The 27,172-nt window shown below is 47.8% G+C and overlaps 1 protein-coding gene across 1 annotated transcript in view; it reads left to right on the top strand.

The window, feature by feature from the left end:
* EAF2 (ELL associated factor 2) overlaps nt 1-27,172 on the top strand; it is a 269,229-nt gene that overhangs the window by 94,141 nt on the left and 147,916 nt on the right. Inside the window, exon 3 of the mRNA XM_069224272.1 lies at nt 359-495. Coding sequence (XP_069080373.1) covers nt 359-495 — 137 coding nt within the window. The remainder of the gene's footprint in view (nt 1-358; nt 496-27,172) is intronic.

The following is a 27,172-nucleotide window of genomic DNA, read 5'->3' as shown; positions in this document are numbered from 1 at the left end:
AAGTGGGCACCTCTTGCATTGAAAGATGTTTTTGTACTCTCCATACAAAATGTTAAAGTGGCACCAATCATTTTGACTTTTTCTGCCACTTCAGCCAATTCCCAGCCTACTAAGAAGAGGGAGCAAGAGTAGTGAAATCACCATTGATGTTTTTTTTTCTCTTTTTGTGTCCGTCTTAATGTCATTTGTTACCAACTTAGCCATATTACAGGTATGCAAACCGGTAGGGTTGGCAATGAATCAGAATTTTGAACGAACAGCACTTTCACTGCTTCATCAATTAAAATTCTTCAGCAGACTGTTTGTTTATGTATAGGGTAATGCTAAGAATATTTTCTGACATGTTTTTGTATCTCAGGGTTCGACTGCACCAGTAACAGTTTTTAAAGGATCGAAGAGGCCTTACCTGAAGGAATGCATTTTAATTGTAAATCATGACACAGGAGAATGTCGACTAGAGAAGCTTAGCAGCAACATCTCTGTCAAGAAAACCAGGTAGGAAATATATTGTAACTTTATTATCTTGACCGTTGCTCAAAGGGAGTAAATGAGCACAGAGCATATTTTTTTGTGAGTTCGTGAGAGTCTTGACAAACTTATTTTGTTGCTTAAATTTATTGAAAAACTGTGTTGCCATAGACCATCATATTGAGCTGGGTCAGAAAGTAAAACGTAAGTGTGAACCATTACATAACCTTCCTTATAAAAACACATTAAAGTTTAATATTTTATTATGGAGGTGTGCGGTCTTTTCGCTGCTTCCTGTGCAGTCTGTGGGATAAGTATCTCCAGTGTGTTCTGTTGCTTACCAGTGGCGCCCCAGTATTCGGGTACTATTGCATTTCTGATGGCCAACCATGGCACTGCCTTTGAACACTAACCTAACGGTACCAAAGTGAGCAGTGCATGCTTATTCCATGAGGCTGTGCGGTCATTGGACTTCAAACAAATTATGATACAAGTAATTACACTCAAACGGAATGCCAATTGAGAGTTGTAGCTTTGAAAATAAACCCTTTATTACTTGAGTGAAAGGTAAAGTCCTTTGAGAAAATATGCCTGTGCCTACAAATAAGCAGAAGCTCTGAACAATTTCTGTGGTCAGGAAGCAACCCCTTCACACTAACATAACACTGACTTCTGGACATTGCTGTACTTAAATAGCATTGGAGCGTTTAAGTAGTGTTTGCCTAAGAGAAAGAACATGACTGTTCTTTGTGTGCTCCATGAATGTTCTGGTTCTTTGCAGTGTTTAGCTCACCCAGTCAGTGGGGTTAAGATGCCTGACACAGTGCAATAGTGTATCGAACTGCAATGACTGTTAATTATCAACTCACTTACATGTAATCAGTGACTGGAAAAGAAGACGTTATGCTGTTTATCATCCGATTAGTGGTGGAGTAGCCAGCATTATTTTTTTTAATATAGCCTTCTTTGGAACACCACAAGTTAAGTTCTGCAATTTAAAACAACCGAATGGAGAACTTGAATTATTACGATCTGGCGAGAATGTAAGATATAATGTCGCCTTCAGAAAAATGTTTATTTTAGGTTTGTTTCTTTTACAAATACTCTGTGGTTAGTTGTTTGTGTGTGTGTGTGTGTAAAATCTCCACAGATACTGCTGTAAATCCTCCACTGTCTCCTCTTCTCGGTATTCGTGCCTGTGAGACTTGTGGCCTCTTTCATAAATCACAAAACATTCCAAATGCCCATAGGAAAAAAGAAACGCAGCATACCAGTTGAAGCCCAACAATTTATTTGTGCACACAGGAACAATGTTTCTGCTTTTTAAATGCCTTTGTCAAGTTAGTCATGCGCTGGCTAGCCAAAAGAAATAAACGTTCAGTTCACAGCTATAGAAAACAACATTTCTGTTTTTGTAATCTCATATGCTTCCGAATTTCATCATTATGTAAATGCAAAACAATAAATTGCTTAAACATTTTGAATTAGAATTAGCAATAATATATAAAATCATTTGTAAAATCATCAGCATTTTGATCACAGTAATAACCAATTTAATTGTGTATATATCAATATACTAATAATGTCCTTTAATAGGAGTTGATCAACGCATAAACATTGGTGATGTAAAATAAATTAAAAATGTGTCCAGAAACAAAACCGTTCCCACAGTGAACGAATGTAAACACTCTTGACAACTTTCCATTAATGTCGGCATTTGTCCCTCATGTAAGATTGCTGGTGGGCCACTCAGTATTCATGATAAGAGAACAGCTTCTGAAAAATATCATTGAGACAAAGTCCAATTATTCATCTTAGACGTGCTTCAACAGAGAACGCCTACATAGATTATCCTCAAATTATAATTAAAATTCATCATGAAAAAGTGACATCATAGTTTCCCCTTAAGATTGTTAATAGACTACTCAGTATTCATGATTAGAGAGAACAACTTATAGAAAGATCCTTTCGGCAAAGCCCAATGCTTCATCTTTGACAGGCATCAACAGACAAGTGACCCAATAGTTCATCCTCAAATAATAATCAAAATTCATCTTGAAACATCTAAATTAATCCTTCCTACTTAAAAAAAAAAAAAAAAAAAATCAGTTCTATGACGTAATTATAGCTTCACAAAAAATAACTAAGTTTAAAGCAAATTGTATAAATTATAGAAGTGGCCCTATGCAAGGGAACTCACAGACCATCAGGAACTGACTCTCATTAATTACTGCGATCCATTCTATTATACCTAATATCTGAAGAGACATTCTTTTTTTTTTTTAAATTCCAAGACACTGAAATTAAAATTGACAATAGTAAAAAATGCCAAGACCAGCTGAAAAACCCCAGCATGAGAGAAAGTCCAGGATAAGAAAAAAAAGGGCCAGGATGAGAGAAATGAGGGGAAAGAAATTGATAATCTGTAATCAGAAACAGTCGAGGGAAGAACAGTTAATAAAGAGAAGCAACTTTCGGTGGTGCAAAAGCAAAGAAAGTAGAGAGAGCGTACATAGTTCACTCATATCAGGTAAACTCTACACTCCAATATGGACTGTCAATTCTTCATCGCTATTCAAACTATTTGGACTCTTTGTGTTCATCTCAATAATGTAACGTGATTCCAACATTAGTAACTGTTTTTCACTATCACCCCTCCGATATGTTTGATTCTGTCTATACTAAAAAAAAAAATAACAGTTTATTGTTGCTGTTGTGTTTGTAATGAGTGTCTAGCCTCTGGGTAGTTGTGATCAATATTCTAAAATGCACTTGTGCTCCATAATTCTCTTTCTTTTATTGGTAGCTGTTAGGCCTGACAGCCTTAGAGTGGTCACACTCAACTTTTTGCCTGCCTCTCTCCACTTTCTGACCTCATTTTTGCTGGCTTTAGGACTCTGCACACTTTGCCACTCCTAATCAGTGCTAAAGTGCCTATGGTCTTTCCTTAAAACATGTTGACATTGGCTCATACAAGTAAATTAAATGAGCCAATTGGGTAAGTCCCTAGTAAAGTGCACTACATGTGCCCAGGGCCTGTAGATTAAATGCTACTAGTGGGCCTGCAGCACTGATTGTGCCACCCACATAAGTAGCCCCTTAACCATGTCTCAGGCCTGCCATTGCAAGGCCTGTTTGGGCAGTTTCACTGCCATTTGACATGACATGTAAAAGTACTTCCCAATCCTTAAACTCCCCTTTTTCAACATGTAACCCTTAAGGTAGGCTTAAGGTAACCCCTAGGTCAGGGTGCTATGTAAGTAAAAGGCAGGACATGAACATATGTGTTATATATGTCCTGGTAGTGTAAAACTCCTAAATTCTTTTTACAATGCTGCGAGACCTGCTCCTTTCATAGGCTAACACTAAGGCTCCCCTCATAAATTGTTTGAGTGGTAGATTCTGATTACAAAGGGGTAAACAGGTCATATTTAGTATGGCCAGAATGGTAATACAAAATCGTGCTGACTGTTGAAGTTGGATTTTATATTACTATCTTAGAAATGCCACTTTTAGAAAGTGGGCATTTCTCTGCACTTAAAACCTTCTGTGCCTTACAATCCATGTCTGGGCTGGGCTGGTTGACGGCTTCCTTCTGCATATCACAAAGACAACCACAAACACAGGATACTGAGTCACACCTGCAACATCTGCATACTGAATGGGTCTTCCTGGGCTAGAAGGGTGGAGGGCCTGACACTTACATGTCAAAGGACAGTAGCCTCCCTTCACACAGTGGACTACTAAAACCCCTACTGGGACCCTGGCAGACAGGATTGTACTGAAAAGGGACCTTGCACACTTTGAAGCCACTCTTTGAACTCTCCCCCACTTCAAAGGCACATTTGGGTATTTAAATCGGGTCTCTGACCCTACCAATTCAGACACTTCTTGACAAGATATCTACTGGGAAAGGAACTCTGAACCAGAACCCGCAACCTGCTAAGAGAAGCTGCCTGGGTGCCCAAAGGACTCAACTAACTGCTTTGCTGTAAAGGACTGCTGCTTTGCTGTCCTCTTGCTCTGCTGAGAAGTGCTCTCCAATGGCTTGGATTGAGCTTGCCTCCTGTTTCCTGAATTCTTAGGGCCAAAAATGCTTCATCTCTGCAAAGAACTCCTTGTGTTCAACACATAGTCAACAGGCAACTATCCCGTTTCCTGGTGGACAACAGCTCGCTCGACATCTCCCAATCCGGCTTCCGCATGAACCACAGCACCAAGACCGCTCTCATCGCCGCAACCGACGACATCAGGATCATGCTCAACAAAGGTGGAACCGTGGCCCTCATCCTCTTCGACCTCTCAGTATCCTTCAATACAGTCTGTCACCACACACTCCGCACATGCCTCCACGACGCCGGGATCCACCACAAGGCCCTGGACTGGATCACATCCTTCCTCTCCGGTAGAAGTCAGAGTCCGCCTCCATCCATTCCTGTCGAAAGCCACCAAGACCCTCTGCAGAGTCCCCCAAGGATCCTCTCTCAGCCCAGCCTTTTTCAACGTCTACATGGCACCGCTCGCCAATATAGTCTGATCCCACGGCCTCATCATCGTCTCCTACGCCGACGACACCCAACTGATCCTCTCACTCACTAAGGACCCCGCCACTGACAAGATCAATCTCCACAACTGACTTCATGCCATCGCCAACTGGATGGAGATAAGCCACCTCAAACTGACCTCGGATAAGACTGAGATCCTCATCCTCTGCTTTAACCGCTCAGCATGGGACGCCTCCTGGTGGCCTGCCACACTAGGAACCACACCAACTCCCACCACCCATGCACGCAACCTCCGCTTCATACTAGATTCGTCGCCCACCATGACCCAGCAAGTCAACGCCGTCTCATCCTCTTGTTTCAACACCCTCCGCATGCTTCGCAAGACCTTCAGATGGATCCCCATCGAAACCAGAAGAACGGTCATCCACTCCCTCGTCAGCAGCAGACTGGACTTGAGCAACGCGGGAAACTTCAGCGCATTCAAAACGCCTCCGCACGCCTCATCCTCCCACTCCACGAACACATCTCAGCCCACCTCAGAGACCTTCACTGGCTCCCCGTCTACAAGAGGGATCACCTTCAAACTCCTCATCCACGCTCACAAGGCCCACCACGACGCAGGCCCTGCCTACCTCAACGAGCGTCTCAGCTTCCACGTTCCCACCCACCAGCTCCGCTCCTCCACCATCCCCTGCATCCACCATACCACAACCGGCGGCAGATCCTTCTCCCACCTCGCCGCCAAAACCTGGAACTCCCTCCCTGTCAACCTATGTCTGACCCAGGACCTCGGCCCTTCAAGAAACGACTCAAGACCTGGCTATTTGAGCAGTAGCAAACCCCGCCCCCCAAGAGCCCTGAGACCCTAATGGGTGAGTAGCGTGCTTAACAAGTGATTGATTGATTGTGTGGCGAAAATTAACGTACAGCCTGCCTTACGGTGAGAAAATCACTGCATTGCAGAACCGGAACGATGAAGTAGCACGGCTCCCCGATTGGAGATCGACACAGCACCAGCTTTGCGACCGAAACTTCAATGCACAGCCCACTGGATCGATACATCACCGAGCCGGAACAATGCAGCCCGCTTTCCTGCAAGAAGAATCAACGCAGCACCTGCCATGCAGCAGAAATTTCCCTGCATCGCCCACTGGATCGACGCAGCTCCTGTGACTTTGTCCTGCACACCCAGGATTTCTCTGCATCGTCCCTGGTGCTTCCAAATACCCCGCAACTCGTAGAGGATCCAAAATGGACGCCGAAAATGGACACCCAACCCTTGCTGCCTGGAATAGCATCCACGCATCTCCTCCTCTGCGGTCCTGTGCGGATAATTTAGACACAAACCAGGTACTTTGCGCTAGCAAGATTTTAAGAACTAAAGACTCTTCCTATCATTACAAGAGTGATATTTCAACTTGTATTTATCAAATCTTGATTATTTTAACTTTAATCTACTCAGATAAATATTCTATTTTTCTAAACCTGTGTGGTGTATTTTTCTGGTGTTTGCACTGTTATTGCATGATTCATTGCACAGATACTTTACACATTGCCTTTTAAGTTAAGCCTGACTGCTCAGTGCCAAGCTACTAGAGGGTGCGCACAGGATAATTTGGATTGTGTGTGATTTACCCTGACTAGAGTGAGGGCCCTTACTTGGACCTAGAGGGGGGAGGAGGGGTGTAACCTGACTGCCAACCAAAGACCACATTTCTAACAGTAGCTTTCTGCTTCCAATATGCATCACTGTACATGGACACTCAAGGAAAAAATACAAAAACAGATGTGCATGTGAGGAATTTAAAAATTCTTTTACATTTTCCGGTGGGAAGAGCATATTGACTGCGATTCTTGCTCTGTTTACATGCTTTGCAAGAACTACAGTTGAAAAAAACTCTGTACTTTTAACCTTTGTACACTGATCTGGAGCTAGCACCTATATTTTTTTCCTCACTACATTTTTGGCCCACTGTGCAATGTGTCCCCTCTTAAAACTGAGGTTTAAACCTTGTACGGGCCTCTGAAACCCGATGTCTGTGATACATCCCCCTCTATGTGTGTTTATGGAGTTAGTCTTAAAGCCATGATCCCATCTCATGCAAGGAGTGTGCTCTGATGCACTAAAAAGCGATCAGGAACGCAGAGCCAGGGTGAATGTCACCAAACACTGCAGAAAGTCGCTTGAGGCCCGCTCCCACTGAGTCGTGGACATGGACCCATTCGCACAACTTGCTGTTGTCTCGGTCCACGTCTTCAGGTAAGTTCAAATTGAAGCACAAGAAATCAAAGCGGGCCTTGTCCCAGCCTTATGATTCACCTTCAGAGAATTTGTGAGGGTGTAAAGATGCCCTGTGATCTTGATCCCTGTCCCCACTTAGCAGCCATTTCCACAACTGATCCCAAAGCACCTTGAATTTCCGGGGCCATCAAACACGCCAGAATAGATTGAGGCATTTAAATCTTTGTCAACCTGTAGACTCCCTCTGATGCACCTTTGGGCTGCAGAACTCCGTGGAGGCCTCCAGTTGGGTTGTCGCCAGCAGATCCACACTTGGCAGTGGCTGTGCCTCCTAACCCCACTTCAAATTTAGATTTGACTTTGGAGCCTATTGCACACTCGTCCCCAAATTCATCCCCGTTCCTGCTGTGTGCGATGCCAGCCCCGACAAAGAAGGATGCTGATCCCATTGTTCTGTCTGACTCCAAACCGAATCTTTCTAAACCTCAGATGAAGTTACAGCACGCCTGGCCCAAATTCACTTTGACCTCTTATAAGACAGTACCTTTGCTAAGAAACAGCCTTCCAGTGCTCCAACAACTTGTTGGATCAGACGTTGACAAGAGTCCACCTTTTCTTTTGCGATGGTGGGGATTTATTTTCAATAAGACAGTGACCAATTTTATATGGATCTACAAGAGACCATTGGACTGGACACTTCTCTGGACACTACCCTGCCTCACTCTCTCACCCCCAACTCCTCTCCAGCATCCCAGCAATTCTGCATAAGAGTCAGCCTTGCTAGCTGCAGTCATTAGATGAGCAGGTAGTAGAAGTTCTAGAAGTGCAGTTATCTTCTGTTGAGGTGGAAACCAATTTCCTCAGAGGTTTCACGACCAAAACAGACTTTATCTGAAACTTTGCTGAACTGTTTTCGGTGAAGCCCTGATGGACACCCTCATGGGTATTTAAGCTGAACCCTGCCCACCTGTGAAAAGACTGGTTGTACCATGCCACCGATCCACCCCCGGCTTCCCAACCTTTTTCTCAAAGCACCTTGCTCATTGGATCCTGGTAGTGCAGTAATCTACTAGCAGGGTTAATCCTAATTGTTTCCCTATCACCCTCCTAGACAGAGTTGAAAAGAATTGAGGCATTTGGTAAGAGGGTGTATTCATCAGCTAGCCGCGCCTGTAGGTCAGTCAGTGCTGTCTGTTTATTGGGTAGGTATTTCCACGCATCATGGGACACCCTCCCTTCTTAATGGCTGGCGCTGCGCGTCGCGAGTGAGCGACCTCTGACCTGTTTTTGGTCCAAAGCTCGCCCCCCACGTCCGCAGCACCAACCTGCTGTCTCCTGCCTCTGACCCCCGCTGCTGCTAGCGTGTTCGAGGCCCTCCTCCACCCACAGGCATCCTCCTGCGCCTCATCCCTGGTGTGTAGTGGGCTCTAGTAAACTTCGCTTGACCCGTGTGCCGCTTTCCGCCGTCCTGTAAGTGTTTTCTATATTTTCAGCGCCTTGCCTCCTTGCGCTTCTACCCCCACCGTGCCTCTTCTGATAGTGCCATTTTTCGCCGTCCTGTAAGTGCTTTTCTATTGTTTTTCAAGCGCCTTGCCTCCTGCGCATCTGCCCCCGTTGTGCCCCTCTGATTGCTGTACCCCGATTGTATTTTGTTGCCATTAGTGTATTTTTGTGACTGTTTTTCAAATTGTGCCCGACTTTTTTGTGCCTTGTTTTTCTTGTTTTCGCCCCTTGTGCTCTCCCCCTTGCAGTCCTCTCCCTGCCGCTGCCTCCCTGCGGCGCCGCTCCCTCCCGCCTCACAGCTGCTCCTCCCTCCCCCCTCCCTTCTTAATGGCTGGCGCTGCGCGTGCGCGCCGGAGGCAAGCCCGTCTGCGCCCGTCCCCGCCTGGACCGCGCCCAGCACCACCCCCCCTGGTCCTCACGCCCCACGCCTTCGATACTCGGTCAGCGAACTCCTCGCCCTCAACCCGGGCCCCTCCTCAGAGTGCTTCCTGGCCACCCCGAAGCACACCAAAGGACCTTTTTCCTGCCGCACCTGCAACAAAACGAAACAAGCAACAACCAACACAAACCACCTGCACTGCATCCTCCTCAACACACGCTCCGCACGAAGGCACGCCATCAAACTCTGGGACCTGCTCGACACCACCGCCCCAGACGTAGCCTTCCTGACCGAAACCTGGTGGAACGACTCCTCGGCCCCCGACATCGCCATCGCCATCCCTGATGGCTACAAGATCACCAGAAGAGATCACGCCAACGGAATCGACAGAGGAATAGCCATCACCCACAAATCTACCCTCAAGATCCACACCCACACGGACGACACCCTCAAGACAGCCGAACACCTCCACTTTCAGATTCACACGGACCCCAACACTACCCTCAGAGGAACCCTCATATACCGTCCTCCAGGACCTAGAGCCCCCTTCAGCGACGCCGTCTCCGACCTCGCAAGCACCCACGCCCTCGCCTCTTCAGACTACATCCTCCTGGGAGACCTAAACTTCCACCTGGAGAACAACAATGACGTCAACACCGCATCACTGACCACCAACCTCGGACTCCGTCAGCTGGTCAACACTCCCACCCACATCGCCGGCCACACCCTTGACCCACTCTTCACTTCAAGCAATCACATCGCGTTCAGCCACACCTCCGAACTCCACTGGACCGACCATCACTGCGTCCATTTCTCCTTCAAGGAAAACACCGAACACCACCGCACCCCGCTACCGCCTCACCGCCGCTGGGGAAAAGTCATCGAAGATCAACTAATCAACACCCTCGCCAAAAACCCACCACCCGGCCCCACCGACCCGGACTCCGCCGCCATCAACCTCCAACAATGGATCCTCGACTGCGCCAACATCCTAGCCCCACTCAAGAGACCCGCCGCCAACCAAGAAAAGAAAAAAACAGCCTGGTTCACAGACGAACTGACCACCTCCAAACGCACCTGCCAGAAACTCAAGAAAAAATTGATCCTCGAGCGCACACCCGAGAACCTTGCTACCCTCAAGGAAGCCAACCGTGAACACCACCAACAGATCAGACTCGCGAAGCGCTCCCACTTCACAGAACGCCTTAACAACAACGCTCACGACTGCAAGGAACTCTTCGGCATCGTGAAGGAACTCTCCAACCCCAACGCCATCTTCAACGATATCCCTCCATCCCAGAAACTCTGCGACGATCTCTCCACCTTCTTCTACCAGAAAATCGCAGCCATCCACGACAGCTTCAACACCTTACCTCCGCCAGACCCCACTCCTAACAACTCCTCCCACGCCGACCACATCACCACCTGGACCCAAGTAGACGACGCCGAAACCCTAAAGACCATGAACTCCATCCACTCAGGATCTCCCGCTGACCCCTGCCCACATCACGTTTTCAACAAAGCCGACGTCACCATCGCCCCCGCACTTCGCAAGATCATCAACCTTTCCTTCAACACCGCTACCTTCCCGGACAGCTGGAAGCATGCAGAAGTCCAACCCCTCCTCAAGAAACCTAAGGCGGACCTCAACGATCTCAAAAACGTCCGACCGATCTCCCTCCTCCCCTTCCCAGCGAAAGTCATCGAAAAGATAGTCAACGCACAGCTCGCCCACTACCTAGAAGACAACTCCATCCTTGACCCCTCCCAATCTGGCTTCAGACGAAACCATAGCACAGAGACTGCACTCCTCGCCGCCACAGATGACATCAGACTACAAATGGACAACGGCGAAACCTCAGCCCTGATCCTCTTAGACCTATCAGCCGCCTTCGATACAGTCTGCCACCGCACCCTACTAACCCACTTACACGAAGATGGCATCCAAGACAAGGCCCTCAACTGGATCTCCTCCTTTCTCTCCGGCAGAACCCAGAGGGTCCGACTCTCACCTTTCCGCTCAAAAGCCACCAACCTCATCTGCGGCGTCCCCCAAGGCTCCTCACTAAGCCCAACGCTGTTCAACGTCTACATGGCCCCCCTCGCACAACTGGCCCGCCAGCACAACCTCAGCATCCTCTCCTACGCCGACGACACCCAGCTCGTCCTCTCCCTGACCAAAGATCCTCTCACCGCCAAAGCCAGCCTTCACGAGGGACTGAAATCCATCGCCGAGTGGATGAGCAACAGCCGCCTGAAACTCAACTCCGACAAGACGGAAGTCCTCATCCTCTTGCGCACCCCCTCGGCCTGGAACGACTCGTGGTGGCCCACCGCCCTGGGCCCCCCACCCACCCCAGCCAGCCACGCACGAAATCTCAGCTTCATCCTTGACTCCGCCCTCACCATGTCCAAACAGGTCAACGCAGTCTCATCCTCCTGTTTTAACACCCTCCGAATGCTCCGCAGGATCTTCAAGTGGATTCCAACAGAAACCAGAAAGACGGTGACCCAAGTCCTCGTCAGTAGCAGACTCGACTACGGCAACGCACTCTACACAGGCATCCCAACAAAAGACATCAAACGACTCCAACGCATCCGCCCGCCTGATCCTCAACATACCCCGCCGATGTCACATCTCCCCTCACCTGAAGGACCTCCACTGGCTCCCTGGCGCCTCGAAACCCTAACGGGTACATAGCGCGCTTTATAAATTATTGATCAATTGATTGATTGATTGATGATCGCAGAGATCTTAGCAGCAGTCCCAGAAGAATTTCCAATCAGCTTGGCACAGACCATTTAAGATGGCCAGGATGTGTCCATATATGTGATACCTTCCGTCCTGGAAATTACCAACTGCTTAGAGTGATCGGTACTAGTGTAGTGTCTGGTGCTGTGCCTGGATAAGATCCTTGGGCATTTTGGTGGTGATAATGTGTCGCTAACGGAGAAGAGAAGGCAATGTTTCATAGAGGGTACAACCACTGTGCGCTTCCTCGGTCTCTCCACACCCGCAAGGCAGCATCCCTGAAAGTTTCCCCTCTTTTGAGTCATCACTAAGGGTTTGCCTACTGGCAACATCAAAGCCCACCGCCCCAACAACAGCCACCCCAGTCCTTTTGGGAGTCGGCGATTCAGCTGACAGCGTCTGGACGTGCAGGGACATCCAACCTTCCAATCTCCCTGCCCATCTGGCAATAGCCTCCAAGATACTTCTTTGCCCTTTGCGACAAACGACCAGCGAGTGGGAGCGTGAACAAGTAATTTTCACCACTGGTGGCAGGACATGACATCTGGCAGGTTCATCATGCAGATAGTCCAATCGCTGTGCCAGGCCTTTCCTTTCGTTCCCACCTCCTCTTCCTCAGAGCAGCATTCGGGCACTGTTTGGCCGTATTGCTGCAGGAAGTCCAGGCTCTTGAGGTGAAAGGAGCTACAAATGGAGTCCTGGTCTCAGAGATTGGACCTGGGTGTTACTCCTTTTATTTCATAGTACTGTAAAAAGGACAGAGGTTTTCATCCTATTTAAGATCTTTAACCTGTCAAATCCTTCCTGCAGAAAGGCAAAGTAAAGATGCTTGTACTGACCCAGGTTTTATTTACTCTAAATCTCAGAGACTGAATGGTATTGCTGGACCAACAGATTCCATTTCCATGTTGCCATCAGGCCCACAGGTGCAATGTGAGGTTTATTGTGGGCCACAAGTATTGTAACATACTTTTGGGGGGAAAAAAGTCTTCCTCCTACCTCAACGACTCGCTGTTAAAGGAGGGCTTGCCATGGTGAGTCGTGGACCACTCCCAGCCAATGGCGAACCTCCTTGCATCACTGGGGTTCATGATTAACTTGCCGAAGTCTCACCAACTGCTTCGCAGAAGCTCCATTTCATTGATTCTATACTGAATACGTGTCATTCTTTAGCCTTCTCTACTCCCTGGATCAGTGACTTCATGACATTCAGGCTGTGCTCATGTTTCTGCATCAGCCCCGGGTCTTGGTGAGGGTGACTCTGAAGCCTTCTGTATCCTACTCTCCAGATGGCACATGTGTGATCTGCAGTGGAATCTGACATATCAGAGGGCCTGGCACCTAGGGAACTTGCCACATTCCATCTAAATTTTGGAGAAGATCTGCAACTGTGGCTGCTCAAACACAATTGGACTAGGGGCAGACACTTCTCCTTATACTACCCAAAGCAGACTGTGGTGACACATGCATTACTGCTGTGTTGGGGAGGTCATCTGGGTGAGCTGGCAAACAAAGGACTCCACATCAACCTTTGGGATGTACATGTCATTTGCTTGGCTTTGAAAGCCTTCTTTCAAGAGGAGGGTAGTTCAGGTCCTAATAGACAGCACCACCACCACCACCAAGTGGTATTCGGACAAATAGGGCAGAGTGGGGCCAGGAGATATTGCACCTGTGGACCTGGCTGAATCATCAAGACATTTCCATGACTGTGTCCCACCTGGTAAGATCTTTAAATGCAGGGCTGAAGAACTCAGTCAGTGATGCCTAACGTATCACAAATGGTAATTGCACCCCAAGGCGGAGCAGGCAACTTCAAGCAGTGGCGAGACGCCTGGCTCTTTCTCCATTACTGTCAAGAAAGCACTTCTGCTCACTGTCCCTGGGTGTAGAGCACAGGACTGGTGTATGCTTTCCCTCAGCTGCTTCTCCTCCCTTGATTTCTGAAGAACAACCAGGCCCAAGTCCTACTAGTGGCTCCGGGTTAGGCCAGGAAAGTGCGGTACCCAGACCTTCAGATGGATGCAAACTACCTGTGGATTCCTCACTTATGAATTCGTCCTTGCGCCAGCATCCGCTGGAAATTCATCTTCCTAGCTCTCCACGTCGACATCATAATTGCACGGCTCCATGCGACTCCGTCTGACGTATCCGTGCCGGCGTGCTGACGTCAGTTTCCTTTTTTCTGTGCCTTCGACGCTAACAGTTGTTTTTTCCTGGCTCGTTGGATAGAGTTGTAGCTTCAGTAGTTCCAATGTCTCCCCCGAGAAAATCGGGTTTCAAGCCTTGTAATGAATGTGGCGGTCGGATGTCGGTCACTGATCCGCATGGGGACTGCCTTTGGTGTCTTAGCTCTGAGCATGACGTCGAGGGGTGTGGATCGTGCCAGAGCATGAACCCTAAGGCACTAAAAGAAAGAGAGGCCAAGCTTTTCTTAGCGAAGGCTAAGAAGAAGAAGGGCCGTAAGAGTGCCTTATCTCACGCTTCTTCCAAGAGGCACAAGAAGAAGCGTCGTCGTCATGACTCACGGCGCCGTTCGACACGTAGCCGGTCGAGGTCTCTATCTACTAGATGTCGAATTAATTGGGAAGTGAGCCCTACTGTGACTCTACAGCCCCAGAGTCCAGAAAAATCTCTGCCGCCGTCAGTCTATGAGGTGGCTCCTCATAGCCCTCAGTTTTCACCGGCGCCACAAGAGCCTGATGTGCAGCAGCAGGATCAAGACCAGAGATATCATGCCTTCCCGGCTCCGGGAGCATTTCTAAATGCTATGTATGCTGTTTTCCAGTCTATGGCCCCTGCTGGTGCACCCACGGGGCCATTAGCATTTTCACTGGGCTCCCCGGCTCCATATAAGATGAGGCCGTTTATGCCGTTTTGCCCGGTAGGGGGGGGGGTGCCGGGTCGACGCCGATGAAGTCTCCACGAGGTATGGCATCACCATCTAGATCCGTGGCGCCGTTGCCATCACTGTGTCAGCCGATGCTATCCCCTGGCCAGCCGGCCCCATTACCTTCGTGCCAGCCGACTCCGAAGAAGTCGGTGTCGGCGCCGGATCCGAGTGATTCTCGGATTCATCCATCCTCTCCTGTGCCCTGTTGGGATTCGAAAGCGGTGTCTTCGGCGTCTGTGAATTCGAGGTCGATGCCGAGGCTAGAGTCCCGCTTGAGATCTCGAAGGAAGGCCTTGCGTCTCCTTGAAGAGGAAGAATACTGGCAGTTGGAGGAGGGCGAGCTTGTAGAGCCTTTGGATGAATAGCAAGGATTGGGGTCAGCCAGTGGGCTGGATGCTTCCCCGGAATGGGACATTTCATCTCCAGGAGAGTTTACAGAGGAGGCAGCAACATTTCATTCGGTCATTAGAAAGGCAGCGGACTATTTAGACCTGCCATTATCTGCAGCAGAGGTGAAAACAATCCGCTAACTGAGGCTGATCCTTTGCTGCCCTTCAACAAGGCATTGATGGAGCTTATTATGGACTTGTGGAGGAAACCAGTTTAGTTTCCAGCTGTGAATAGGCTGTAGCAAGGAGGCATAGGGGAGCACCCAGGGATCTTGGGTTATTTTCACATCATCCAACCCCGGAGAGTTAAGTGGTTCAAGCGTCTTGCTCCACAAAGTCTGCTCCTGGTTCATTCCCTGTAGTCCCGTCTGATAGAGAGTCCAGCCTTCGAAAAATATCTTTTTGTCTTGCAACATCGCGCTCAAGCCTGCAAACGCTACCTGTGTGCTGGGCAGCTATGTCCACGCCCTTATGGCTCGGCCAAGGCGATGGTCTGGGATCTGCCACAGAACGGACAGAGGCCTTTTGGAACACTCTTTTCAGACGCACAGGCTGCCGCACAGCAGATTATACAATCTGGCCTTGATACAACAGACTCAGTTGCCAGGGCAATGGGGACATCTGTTGCTACAAGGAAGCACGCTTGGCTGAGGTCCTCCAGATTCTCCTCGAATTTACAGACCACCTTACTAGACTTGCCCTTCGATGGTGAAAGGCTGTTTGGGGAGAAAGCAGACTCTGCCCTTGAACGTTTTAAGGACAGCCGGGCTACAGCAAAGTCCTTAAGCTTACAGGCTACCCCTGCTGCCCCTTATAGGCCTTTTCACAGGTTCAGAGGGTTTGGTGGTGGGGCAGTTTTTCGGAGGCCCAAGTACTTGGCCCAGCAACCTGCCAATCCATCCTATTGATCCTTCAGAGGGCAAGGGAGGGCTAGAACTAGAGGGGCAGCCCAGCAGCACCCTTCATCATCATCCTCTTCCTCTGGTGGACAACAACAGGGGAAGCAGCCCTTGTTTTTCCCCACCTTATCGAATATGCCTCTCCTGTAGGGGGAAGGCTTTGTCTTTTTCTCCGCGAGTGGGAGTTGATAACAACAGACTCCTGAGTGTTGAATATTGTGGAAAAAGGATATGCTCTCCCCTTTCAGGAGTTCCCTCTTTCCTCCCCCCCCCCCCCCCCGTCCCTCATTTTGTTCAGAAGACCATCTCCTGTTGTTGCAACAGGAGGTACTGGCCATGTTATCAAAGGGTGTGGTAGAGTTGGTTCCAGAGCAGGAAAGGGGTTGGGGTTGTTATTCAAGACATTTCCTGATCCCCAAGAAGGACCGTCGCCTGAGACCGATCCTAGACCTGAGGATTTTAAATTGGTTCTTCAAGCAGGAGAAATTCAAAATGCTGACTCTAGCGCAGGTACTTATGGCGTTGAACAAAGAGGATTTGATGGTGTCTGTCGACTTGCAGGATACATACTTTCATATCCCTATACTCAAGTTGCACAGGAAGTATCTCCGGTTTGTGGTGGGGTGGTCGCAACCCTACCAGTTTGCAGTCCTTCCGTTTGGGCTTACTTCAGCACCTCGAGTCTTCACAGAGGTGATGGCAGTGGTTGCAGCACATCTCAGGAGGAAGGAAACAGCGGTATTCCTCTACCTGGACGATTGGTTGGTTAAAGCCAAGTCTCCAGAGCTGGTGCTACATCACCTGCAGGTGTCCGCTCAGTTGTTGTTCGATCTGGGGTTTTCGATAAACGTGCCCAAGTCCCACCTGGAGCCCTCTCTGTCTCCTGTTCATAGGGGCAGTACTGGACACAACATTGTATGGGGCCTACCCCCCCGGCTCAGCGGATTCGGGACATTCAGGCGCTGATTCCAATGTTTTGAAATGGAACAGTTATTCCAGTCCTCAAGGTCTTACGCCTGCTTGGTCTGTTTGCTTCTTGCATTCTGTTGGTCACTCATGCGCGCTGGCATATGAGGGCTCTTCAGTGGTGCCTCCGCAGGCAGTGGTGTCAGCACAAAGGAGATCTCGAGGATTTGCTCTCCAGGGACACTGCAGTGGATCTCCAATGGTGGGCAGTGGACGGCAACCTTTCCCAAGGAAGGGCGTTCTCACTACCACCTCCAGTGGCCACAGTTGTAACGGATGCCTCCACTCTAGGGTGGGCTGCTCATCTGGGGGATCTGGAAATCAAGGGTCATTGGTCTCCGGTGGAATAGATGTTTCATATCAATCTGTTGGAACTGCCGGCGATACGTCTGGCTCTCACAGCCTTCCTCTCTTCCCTTCGCGGTCAGTTGGTTCAAGTCCTCACGGACAACACTACTGCGATGTGCTACCTAAACCAGCAGGGAGGAGTAGGGTCGTACCTTGTCTGCAGAGAAGCTGTGCAGCTCTGGTCCTGAGCTCAGGACCATCCGATTTGCTTGATAGCAAATCATTTGGCTGGGGTTCTGAACGTACGTGCAGACAGTCTCAGTCAGCACTTCTCGGCCGATCACGAGTGGCGTCTCCATCCAGACCTGCTCCTGTAGATCTTCGGGATGTGGGGATCTCCGCAGGTAGATCTATTCGTCACTCGAGAGAACGCGTACTGCCCGTTGTTCTGCAGTCTCCAGTATCCGATGCAAGGAGCGTTGGGGGACACGTTTAAAATACCCTGGGACGGCCAGTTGCTTTACGCGTTCCCAACCCCCCCATACCCTTGACTCCTTGGGTCCTGAGGAAGATTCGCCAAGACAGGGCCCAAGTCATCTTGGTGGCACTGGATAGTCCGAGAAGGGTGTGGTACACAGACCTTCTGTAACTCTCAAAGTGCCCTCCGCTCCATCTCCCGCTCAGGGCAGACCTCTTGCAGTCGCAGGGGCAGGGGCAGGTTCTACACCTCCACCTCCAGAGCCTGCACCTTCATGCCTGGAGATTGAACGGGGCAACCTGAGTTCCTTTTCTCTCCCACCGGATGTAGCGGATGTTATTCTATCATCCAGGAGACACACCACTAAGTCCATTTATGCCGGTAGGTGGGCTAAATTTGTGATTTGGTGTGGAGAGAAACAGAAAGATCCCTTAAATGCCCACCTTTCAGATGTTTTGTTATTTGCTCTTGATTTAGCAAAGAAAGGCTGTTCAGTGGCTACAGTTAAAGGTTATTTGGCTGCTCTATCGGCTTTTCTTTGCCTCCCGGACCAACCCTCTTTATTTAAATCTCCGATTGTAAATAGATTTTATTAAGGGCTTGCTTAATAAGTTTCCTCCCACACCCTTTCATATGCCTCAGTGGGATTTAAATCTTGTTTTAACATTTATAATGGGTTCACCGCTCGAGCCCATGCATTCATGTCCTTTAAGGTATTTGGTCCTTAAGACTGTTTTCCTAATCGCTATAACCTCTGCTAGGAGAGTTGGGGAGCTTCAAGCCCTTTCCGTAAAGCCCCCCTTTACCTTGTTTTTTCCCTGATAAAGTGGTACTGAAAACCAGGGCGGCTTTCCTGCCAAAAGTTGTCACTCCTTTTCATATAGGGCAAACTATTACCCTTCCCTCTTTCTACCCTCCTCCTCACCCTTCAAAAGAGGAAAAGAGACTCCATTGATTAGACCCTAGAAGGGCTCTCAGTTTTTATATTGAGAGGACGAAAGACTTTCGCCTGGAAGATCAGCTGTTCGTGGGGTATGTTGGTCAGCGGAAGGGCAGAGCAGTCCATAGAAGAACAATCTCCAGGTGGATCATTCTTTGTATAAACGTTTGCTTCTCACTGGCAAAGAAAGTTCCTCCGGAGGGTATCAGGGCCCACTCCACCAGGGCTAAGTCGGCCACTTCGGCCCTGGCAAGGGGGGGTCCGGTGGTGGACATCTGCAAGGCGGCAACTTGGTCGCCTCCCCATACCTTTGCAAAGCATTACTGCTTGGATTCTGAGGTTCTGAGGGACGGCCATTTTTCACGATCTGTCTTACAGGATTTCTTGGTGTAATCAGACAGGCACCCATCTCCGAGTGCGCTACTGCTTTGGGACTCTATTCATAAGGTGAGGAATCCACAGGTAGTTTGTATCCATGAGAAGAACAAGTTACTTACCTTCAGTAACGCTTTTTCTGGTGGATACAATTGCTACCTGTGGATTCCTCACAGTCCCACCCGCCTCCCCGTTCCCTGTCTGATTGCACTAGGATATGTGGTTGTATAGATATATGTATATTGATATTTTTCCTGTATATATAAATGATGGTTTTTGATTATGTTGCATCATGAAGGTTATATGTATATATGTATTTATTGGAGTTATTGTGGTAGTCAGTTCTCACCTGTTCGCCTCAAAGGCATGTTAAAAATGGGTGAAACTGATGTCAGCAGACCGGCGAGGACCTCTTATTGGCACGGTGATGTCAGACGAAGTCGCGTGGAGCCATGCAATTGTGAGGTCCTCATCAACGTGGAGAGCTGGGAAGAAGACTTTCCGTCGGATGCTGGCGCAAGGACGAATTCATAAGGTGAGGAACCACAGGTAGCTATTGTATCCATCAGAAAAAGCGTTACCGAAGGTAAGTAACTTGTTCTTTTGAGCTTAAGTATCTGTCCTCTGATCAGGGTGCCACTTCAGGAAGATCTTCTGTTGGAGCTCAGGGTCTTGCACCCAGGCCTATGCAGTCTACACCTACATGTGTGAAGATTGAGCGGTGGCAGTTGACTACATTAGATTGACATCCGAGTTAGTGAATGTCATCCTTGTGTATAGGTGTCCTTTTACAAAGTCTGTGTACGTCTGATGCTGGGACAAGTTTGTGGCCTGGTGTGGCACCCGTGACAGACTTGTTTCAGAACTGTTAGATTTCTTGTTGTTTTGTCTGACCCAGCAAGGACTTGCACAGGGTGTGGTTAAAGGTTATCGGCTCCAACTATCCTTGTTCAAATCTCCTGTTGAGATGAGATTTCTCAAAGGTTTAATTTTCATGTTTTCTCCTAAACCCTTTGTCATGCCTCAGTGGGACCTTAATTTTGTACTTATGTTTCCTCTATGCACCCTTTTTGAGCCGCTGCACACCTGCCTTCTGCATCTCTTGACCTGGAAGAGGGTATTTCGTATTGTGAAATCTTCAGCTCGTCGCGTTAGTGAGCTTCAAGCCTACTCAATGCAGCTGCTTTACACCGCCTTCTTTCCGGAAAGGTTTGTGCTGGGCACCAGAGTGGCCTTTCTACCAAAGGTTGGGGCTCCCTTTTACGTTGGATAGTCCATCACTCTTCTGACATTCTTTGCTGTTCCTCACCCTTTGATAGAGGAGGAGAGGTTCCAAAGCTTTCACTGAATATAATTAATTTTAAAGTTGTCTTATTTGAACTCTAACTTATTTTTAATCAATTTCAGGGGGTCGTAGTATTTCACTACTATTACATTCCCATAGCATTTCCATTCTATCCCTTACTGTTTTTCCCACATTCTTTATTTTATCTTAATTTTACTTTACCCCTCCTCTATCTAACCCTAAATGTTACCAAATTGCTAGCTATTTCTCTAAACTTAATATATAATGTAGTTGCATGCAATATAATTGTCACCCTAATCTGAAGATTATCTACATTCTGTTAATTTTCATTACCTAAAATAAGTTTTCTTACTCTACCATACTGCTGCCTTAAGCTACATCTTATTTTATAATAAGTTAGTCTAACCCAAACTCTAATTGTTTTAATTAAAGGAAACTTAATTACAAAATAAATTATCATTCTGATGGTTACTTCTTCCTGCAGGTTCCTTGCCTTCTGAATATCCCAGGCACTTTTCGAGATCAGGAAACTCTTTAATAGCTCCCCCATGCCAGTAGAAGGTGCCGGCTCCACTTAGAGGATATATGCAGTATCTGTGTGACGTCAATGGGGCCATGAAGCACTCCCATCTGCTTGTGGAAATCTGTTCCCATTGGCGCGATCTGGTGCTTGCTCCATCTCCTCAGGAGATGTCAACGAATGTCACAAATTTCTTCAGGTGCAGCAAAATGTCTCCTCCCAAACAGTCACGGTTCAAGCTTTGTCAGGAATGTGGTGGGCAGATGTCCATTAGACTCATGAGTTTTGTCTGTGATGTTTGGGTTCAGATCACGAATCGAAGGCCTGCAAAGCATGTTGGAGGACTCATGCCAAAACCATGAAGAAAAGGCATGCCAAGATGTTCGTGGCCAGGTACAAATGTTGAGGCTGCTGAAAGTCCAGGCCAGTGTCAAAGTCACCAGAGTCTAAGTCTTCCATGAAGAGGCTGCATGAATCTAGATGTCATCCCTGTTTGAAAAGTAAGTCACCAAGAACCGTGGCCTCACAACAGACATAGGTGTCTGACCAGGAACCGATGGAAGAAATGCTTGTGGCTCCATCTGAGCTGGCGCAGATGAGGTGCTGTTGCCTATGTTACTGACTCCAGTGGCACAGTCTGATCCAGAATTCCCTGCTCTTGGGACGGATCCAACAGTGTTCCTAAAAGCCATGTATATTTTGTGCAGATCTGTGGTTCCCTATGGAGCGCCCACTGGCCTGTCTTGGTCTGATGCCTTTTACTTCTGGAGACTTACCAATGCCATACCATTTGGCGCCATTCCTACCCTTGTCTCTAGTTATGTGGACTATGACGTGGACACCATCTCCACCCCAACCGTCAAGATAATCTTCATGATCTATACCACATCCATTGACCAGCCAGTCATCTTCACTTTTAGTGCCATACCTTGTTACCTTCCTGGTACTGTGGTCTACTCTACGGGTAACAGGTGACGCCACCCCTGGCACATCCCTTCTCTCCTACTGCTGAACCGCCTCCATTGGCCTCACACCCTCACCCTGCTTGCTCAGTCACTGCCTTTGATGGAGCTTCCACTTCACCGTTCAACACTAGAAACTTAGCAGCCAGTAGAAGGAGGCAGGTTTTTCTTTGTTGACTCTGATCAACTAAGATGACGGAGGTGGTCATTCTACCTTGGACCAGGGTTTTTGCAGGCCTCCGATTCCAGTGGTTTTGACCTTCCTGGAATGGGCGCTATATTCTCCGACTGGAGGTTGCAGCCTACCATTAAATCAGAAATGCAGCATAGATGTTGGACCTCCCACTGCCTTCTACTGAGACGAAGCCAAGATCCTCATTGAGATCCTCCATAAAGCGACCCTTTCTACGGAACCTTGCTACCCTCCAGTAACACTTTAAAGGATTTAGGGTTGAGGAGGAGCAGTCAACTTCCATTGCAGCTCACAAGGCATTATACACCAGCACCAAGAGGTTAGGCTTTCCTCTCCTCACAGCCACCACCAAACAGTCTAGTAGTACAAGCCCCTTGCACCTCCAATTTGACAGCTGGCTCCTTTCCCACCAGGTTATCAGACAAGAAATCAAAAAAGTTGAAGCAATTTCCAGAGGTGTTCTTTTCAGCAAGCTTGCCTCTCAGTTTTATTAATGCTACCAGTCTCCTCGGCAGATCTGTACATGCTCTCTGGGGGATGGCACCAACAGTATCCCCTAATCTGGCGGATGATCCATGAGGTCACTTTTCAGAGCGAGGTGGAAGATGGCTAAGCTGTGGTCAAGCAGGTCATACAATCAACCTGGACCCAGCTGGCTCTGTTGCATGAGACATGGGGAAAACCTCTCTGCCCCCATGCCTGATTTGAATCCTTTCAGGATTTCCAGACAAAGCAGATGGACCTTCTTTTCAATGGCTCCTGCCTCTTTCGGCCAGAAACTAATTGAGCCTTGGAGAGGTTTAAAGATAGTAAAGACCCTGTGATCACTAGGCTTCCAATCCGAGACAAGAGTCCATCAGCAGTTTTGGAAATTTCTAGGCTTCTTCAGAGGTTTTTCATTTCAAAGTCTGTACCAACAAACCCAACAAACAGGTGAATCCACTGCATAAGCAGTACAGACATTGAGGTGCAGGATGAATTTGTTCCCTTCCTCATCCTCTCACCTCTTCATCTTCTTCCTCCCAAGCCACTGCAGTGAAGCAGCTCTAGTTTCCCCTCAAGCAGACTCCTTTCCACAAGCACAGAAGGCCATTACTTGAGACGTTTGGGTCTTGCAAGTTTTAGAAAGTGGGTTTGTCCTATCGTTCTAGCAACTCCCTACTTCCACCCTGAACTGATGCAATCCCTGCAGACCACCTATGTGTCCAGCAGCAATACGTTTTATCCTGCTCCAGAATGGCGCAATGGATTTTGGTTCAAGAGCAGCGACACAATCAAGGGTGCTACTCTCTGTACTATATTGTCCCCAAAAAGGACAGTAGTCTCCATCCAATCCTAGACCTCAGGTTACTGAACTGGCTCCTCAGAAAGGAAAAGTTCAAGTTGCTGTTCCTAGCTCAGGTCCTTTCTGCACTGGAGGTGGAGATTGGGCGGTGTTTGTCGACCTGCAGGATGCCTAATTCGACACATCTATCCTCAGTCACATAGAAGTATCTTCACTTCATGATTGTATCCAAACCGCTACCAGTTTGCAGTCCTTCTGTTTGGCCTCACTTCCACACCTTAAGACTTTATGAAGGTGATGATGGTGGTTGTGGCCCATCATAGAAGAGCAGGAATTCCACAATTCCTCTACCTGGATGACTGGCTCATCAAGCTCTCCAGAGATGGTGTCTGGTCATCTACAGAAAACAGCTGCATTGCTGTTCAGAGTGGGCTTTCCGATCCACCAGCCCAAGTCTCACCTGGTGCCCACTGAGTGTATCCTGTCCATAGGGGCAATACTGGACATCCTACTGAGTAGAGCCTTTAGTCCTCCTCACAGGGTTCAGGACATTCAGGCTATGATTGCGATGTTTCAGAATCAAGCAATCATTCCAGACCTAATGGTCTTATGCCTGCTCTGCCTGCTAGCCTCCTGTGCATTCTGTTGGTCACTTGTGCATTTGAGCTCATGAGGGCCCTCCAGTGGTGCCTCTGTAGGCAGGGGATCCAACACAACGGAGATCTTTAAAGCTGTATACTATATTTCCATTGACATTGCAGGAGACTTTAATCCTTCCTAATTCTGATGGAATTGTAGGTCAATTGGATCTGGTCTCCAAAGTAACAGATATTGCACTTCAATCCTGTTAGAATTAGGTGATACGTCTTTCTCAAGGCCTTCCTCTCGTCCCCTTTCAGCCAGTTTGTCCAGATATTGGCAGACAATACAACTGCAGTGTGGTACCTCAAAAAGCAAGGAGGAAACCAGTCATCTGGCCAGAGAACTCAACATATGTTGACCTTCTCAGCCAGAGTCACCTTGCCAACCATGAGTGGAGTCTACAGTCGGAGATAGTCTAATCCATTTTTGAGCTTTGGGGAGACTCCTATAAGTAGACCTCTTTGCAACTTGTGAGAATTACTGCCCAAAATGTCTGTGCTTTCCAGTATCCACTACAAGGGAGTATTAGGGATTGCGGTCCACTTGAGATGAAACTTACCACTTCTGTAGGTATTTCCTTCCGTACTCTTGATTCCTCATGTTTTTGAGGAATATTCGCCTCAACCGTGCACAAGTAATTATGATGGCCCCCAGCCTGTCCCCGAACTTTGAGATAAACAGATCTCCTTCACCCCTCTCTGTGCCCACTTCTCCGTCTTCCTCACAGATTATTCCTCCTCTCATCACGGGTAGGTTCTGAACACCATCCTCCAGATAATCCAATTACATGCCTGGAGATTAAGCATGAGATCGTTTTCTTGCATCCTGAAGTGGCAGATGTTGTTTTCTACTCTTGTAGATGCTCCACCAAGGCTATCTACTTGGGTAGATGGGGAAGATTTGTCACTTGGTGTCCAGACAACTGAGTAGATCCACTTCAGACGTGTCTGTATGATCCACCAACATTTCACCCTCTTGCTTGCTGAGTAGGTCTGCAGTAGCCACTGTTAAGGGCTGCTTATTGGTCTTGTCTGCCTTCCTCTGCCTACCTGATCAGCAGTCTCCTTGTCAGCCATAGTTATTAGGTTCTTAAAGGGGCTTACAAACGGGTTTCCCACAACTCCTTTTAAAATGCCTCAATGGGATCTAAACCTTGTTTTTATTGTGTTTTCCTTTTGAACGTTTATGCATTGGCACACTGTGGCTGCTGACTTTCTAAAGTCTTTAGTTGTCATCAAGTCCACTAGGTGTGTAATAGTTACAAGCATAGAGTGTAACACCTCCATACACCTTTTTTTATTATCAGACAAGTTGGTCCTACGAATTACCTTCCTGACAGAAATGGTTTCCTGTTTCTTCCTAAGGCAATCCATCACCCTACCTGCCTTCTTCCCTTAGTCGCATCTAACAAAGGAATAAGAAAGACGACAGAGGCTTGATCCAAAGAGAGCAGTCAGTTTTTACGTGGACAATACACATGAACGACTGAATGACCAGCTCTTCATTGGATATGTGGGGAAGAAGACAGGCAAGGCAGTGCACAAGAGGTCCTTGTCAAGAAGGATAAACCTGTGAATTAGGATGTGGGGTGCCTTAGCACACAAGGATCTGCCAGAAAGGTATAAGAGCTCACTTGACCAGAGCAACATCTTTTTTTTTTACCTCTGGGCTGGTGAGAGTGGTATCGGCAGCAGGCATCTGCGAAGCTGTGACCTGTGCTTCCCTCCACACTTTTGCAAAACATTATTTGAACTCTGAAATGAGGAGAGAAGGCCCGGTTATTCAGGCTTTCTTGGTCTAACCAGCCCTATATCCACCTCCTGGTTAAGGACTACTTGGGGAATCTATTCAGAAGATGTGGAATCTACAGATAGAAGTATCCATCATAAGAAAAAAGTTCCTTACCTTTGGTAACACGCTGTCTGGTGGATGCGCAACCTGCACTTTACTCACAGACACGTATTTTGCTTAAATTGGATTTATTAAGTTTAAGTCTCTCCCAGATCGTAAATTAAAATAATTTTAAACCTTACTATGTTTTTTTGCAAAAACCCTTATTTATAGGGATCGAAGACTACTGTGTGTTTTTGAAGCCATGTCATTAAAAGACTAATAAACACTCAATCTTTACTTAAGTCTTTAAGAGTCAATCACAAAAGTGGGATTTAGCATATATAGCACACGCCGTAACTGATGGTTTTTATCTCCTTTTCCTTTGCGCAGTTGAGAGGCAAATGTTGTAGCCATTTTCATGGGGCCCTGTGTAATGTTGTCATGCATTCTCTAGTGCGTGTTATTGCATTCCATAATGTCTTTGAATGTGATAATGTGCCAGTTTGAGAGCGCCCAGACGATAAACAGCTAGTTGCAGCACACTGTGACTGAAGTGTTTGTATTATATTTTAATTTTCCAAAACTCATAGCGGCTTCATCAAAGATTGGCGAAAAGTTACACAGTTGCAGACTCGTGCTACTGCAAACAACTGTTGTAACTTGCCAAGGCATACATTCGGAATTGGGGAGAATAAAATATAGCTCTTAATGAGAATTGAGGCAGAGGTACAGTTACAAATGGTTTGCTATAAACGGTTCAGTGACTCAATATATAGAAAATTGTCAGTTCGATGGCATCTGTCGCTGTAGATACGCATGTTTTGCATAGCTCGCCATCTGGTGTTGGGCCGGAGTGTTACAAGTTGTTTTTCTTCGAAGAAGTCTTTCGAGTCACGGGACCGAGTGACTCCTCCTTTTGTCTCCATTGCGCATGGGCGTCGACTCCATCTTCAATTGTTTTTTTTCCGCCATCGGGTTCGGACGTGTTCCTGTCGCTCCGAGTTTCGGAACGGAAAGATAGCTAATTTCGGAAGATTTTCGTCGGTATTGTTGCGTTCGGGATCGGCGTAGTTAGATTCAACACCGCGTCTAAGATCGAAGAGCTCCGGTGCCCTTCGGGGTAATTTTTTCGATCCTCCGTCGGGGCCTGGTCGGCCCGACCGCGTGCAGAAGAACGCCGATGGAACGGACCCCGTTCCGTTTCTGTCCCAAATGCCACAATAAATACCCCTATACAGACCAACACTTGGTCTGCAACCTGTGCCTGTCACCTGAGCACAGTGAAGACACCTGCGAGGCCTGTCGTGCGTTCCGGTCCCGAAAAACACTCCGAGACCGTCGAGCCAGAAGACTT

Source organism: Pleurodeles waltl, chromosome 3_1, assembly GCF_031143425.1.
Source record: "Pleurodeles waltl isolate 20211129_DDA chromosome 3_1, aPleWal1.hap1.20221129, whole genome shotgun sequence".
Taxonomy (NCBI): Eukaryota; Metazoa; Chordata; class Amphibia; order Caudata; family Salamandridae; genus Pleurodeles; species Pleurodeles waltl.
This window is presented reverse-complemented; position numbering and strand designations above follow the sequence as displayed.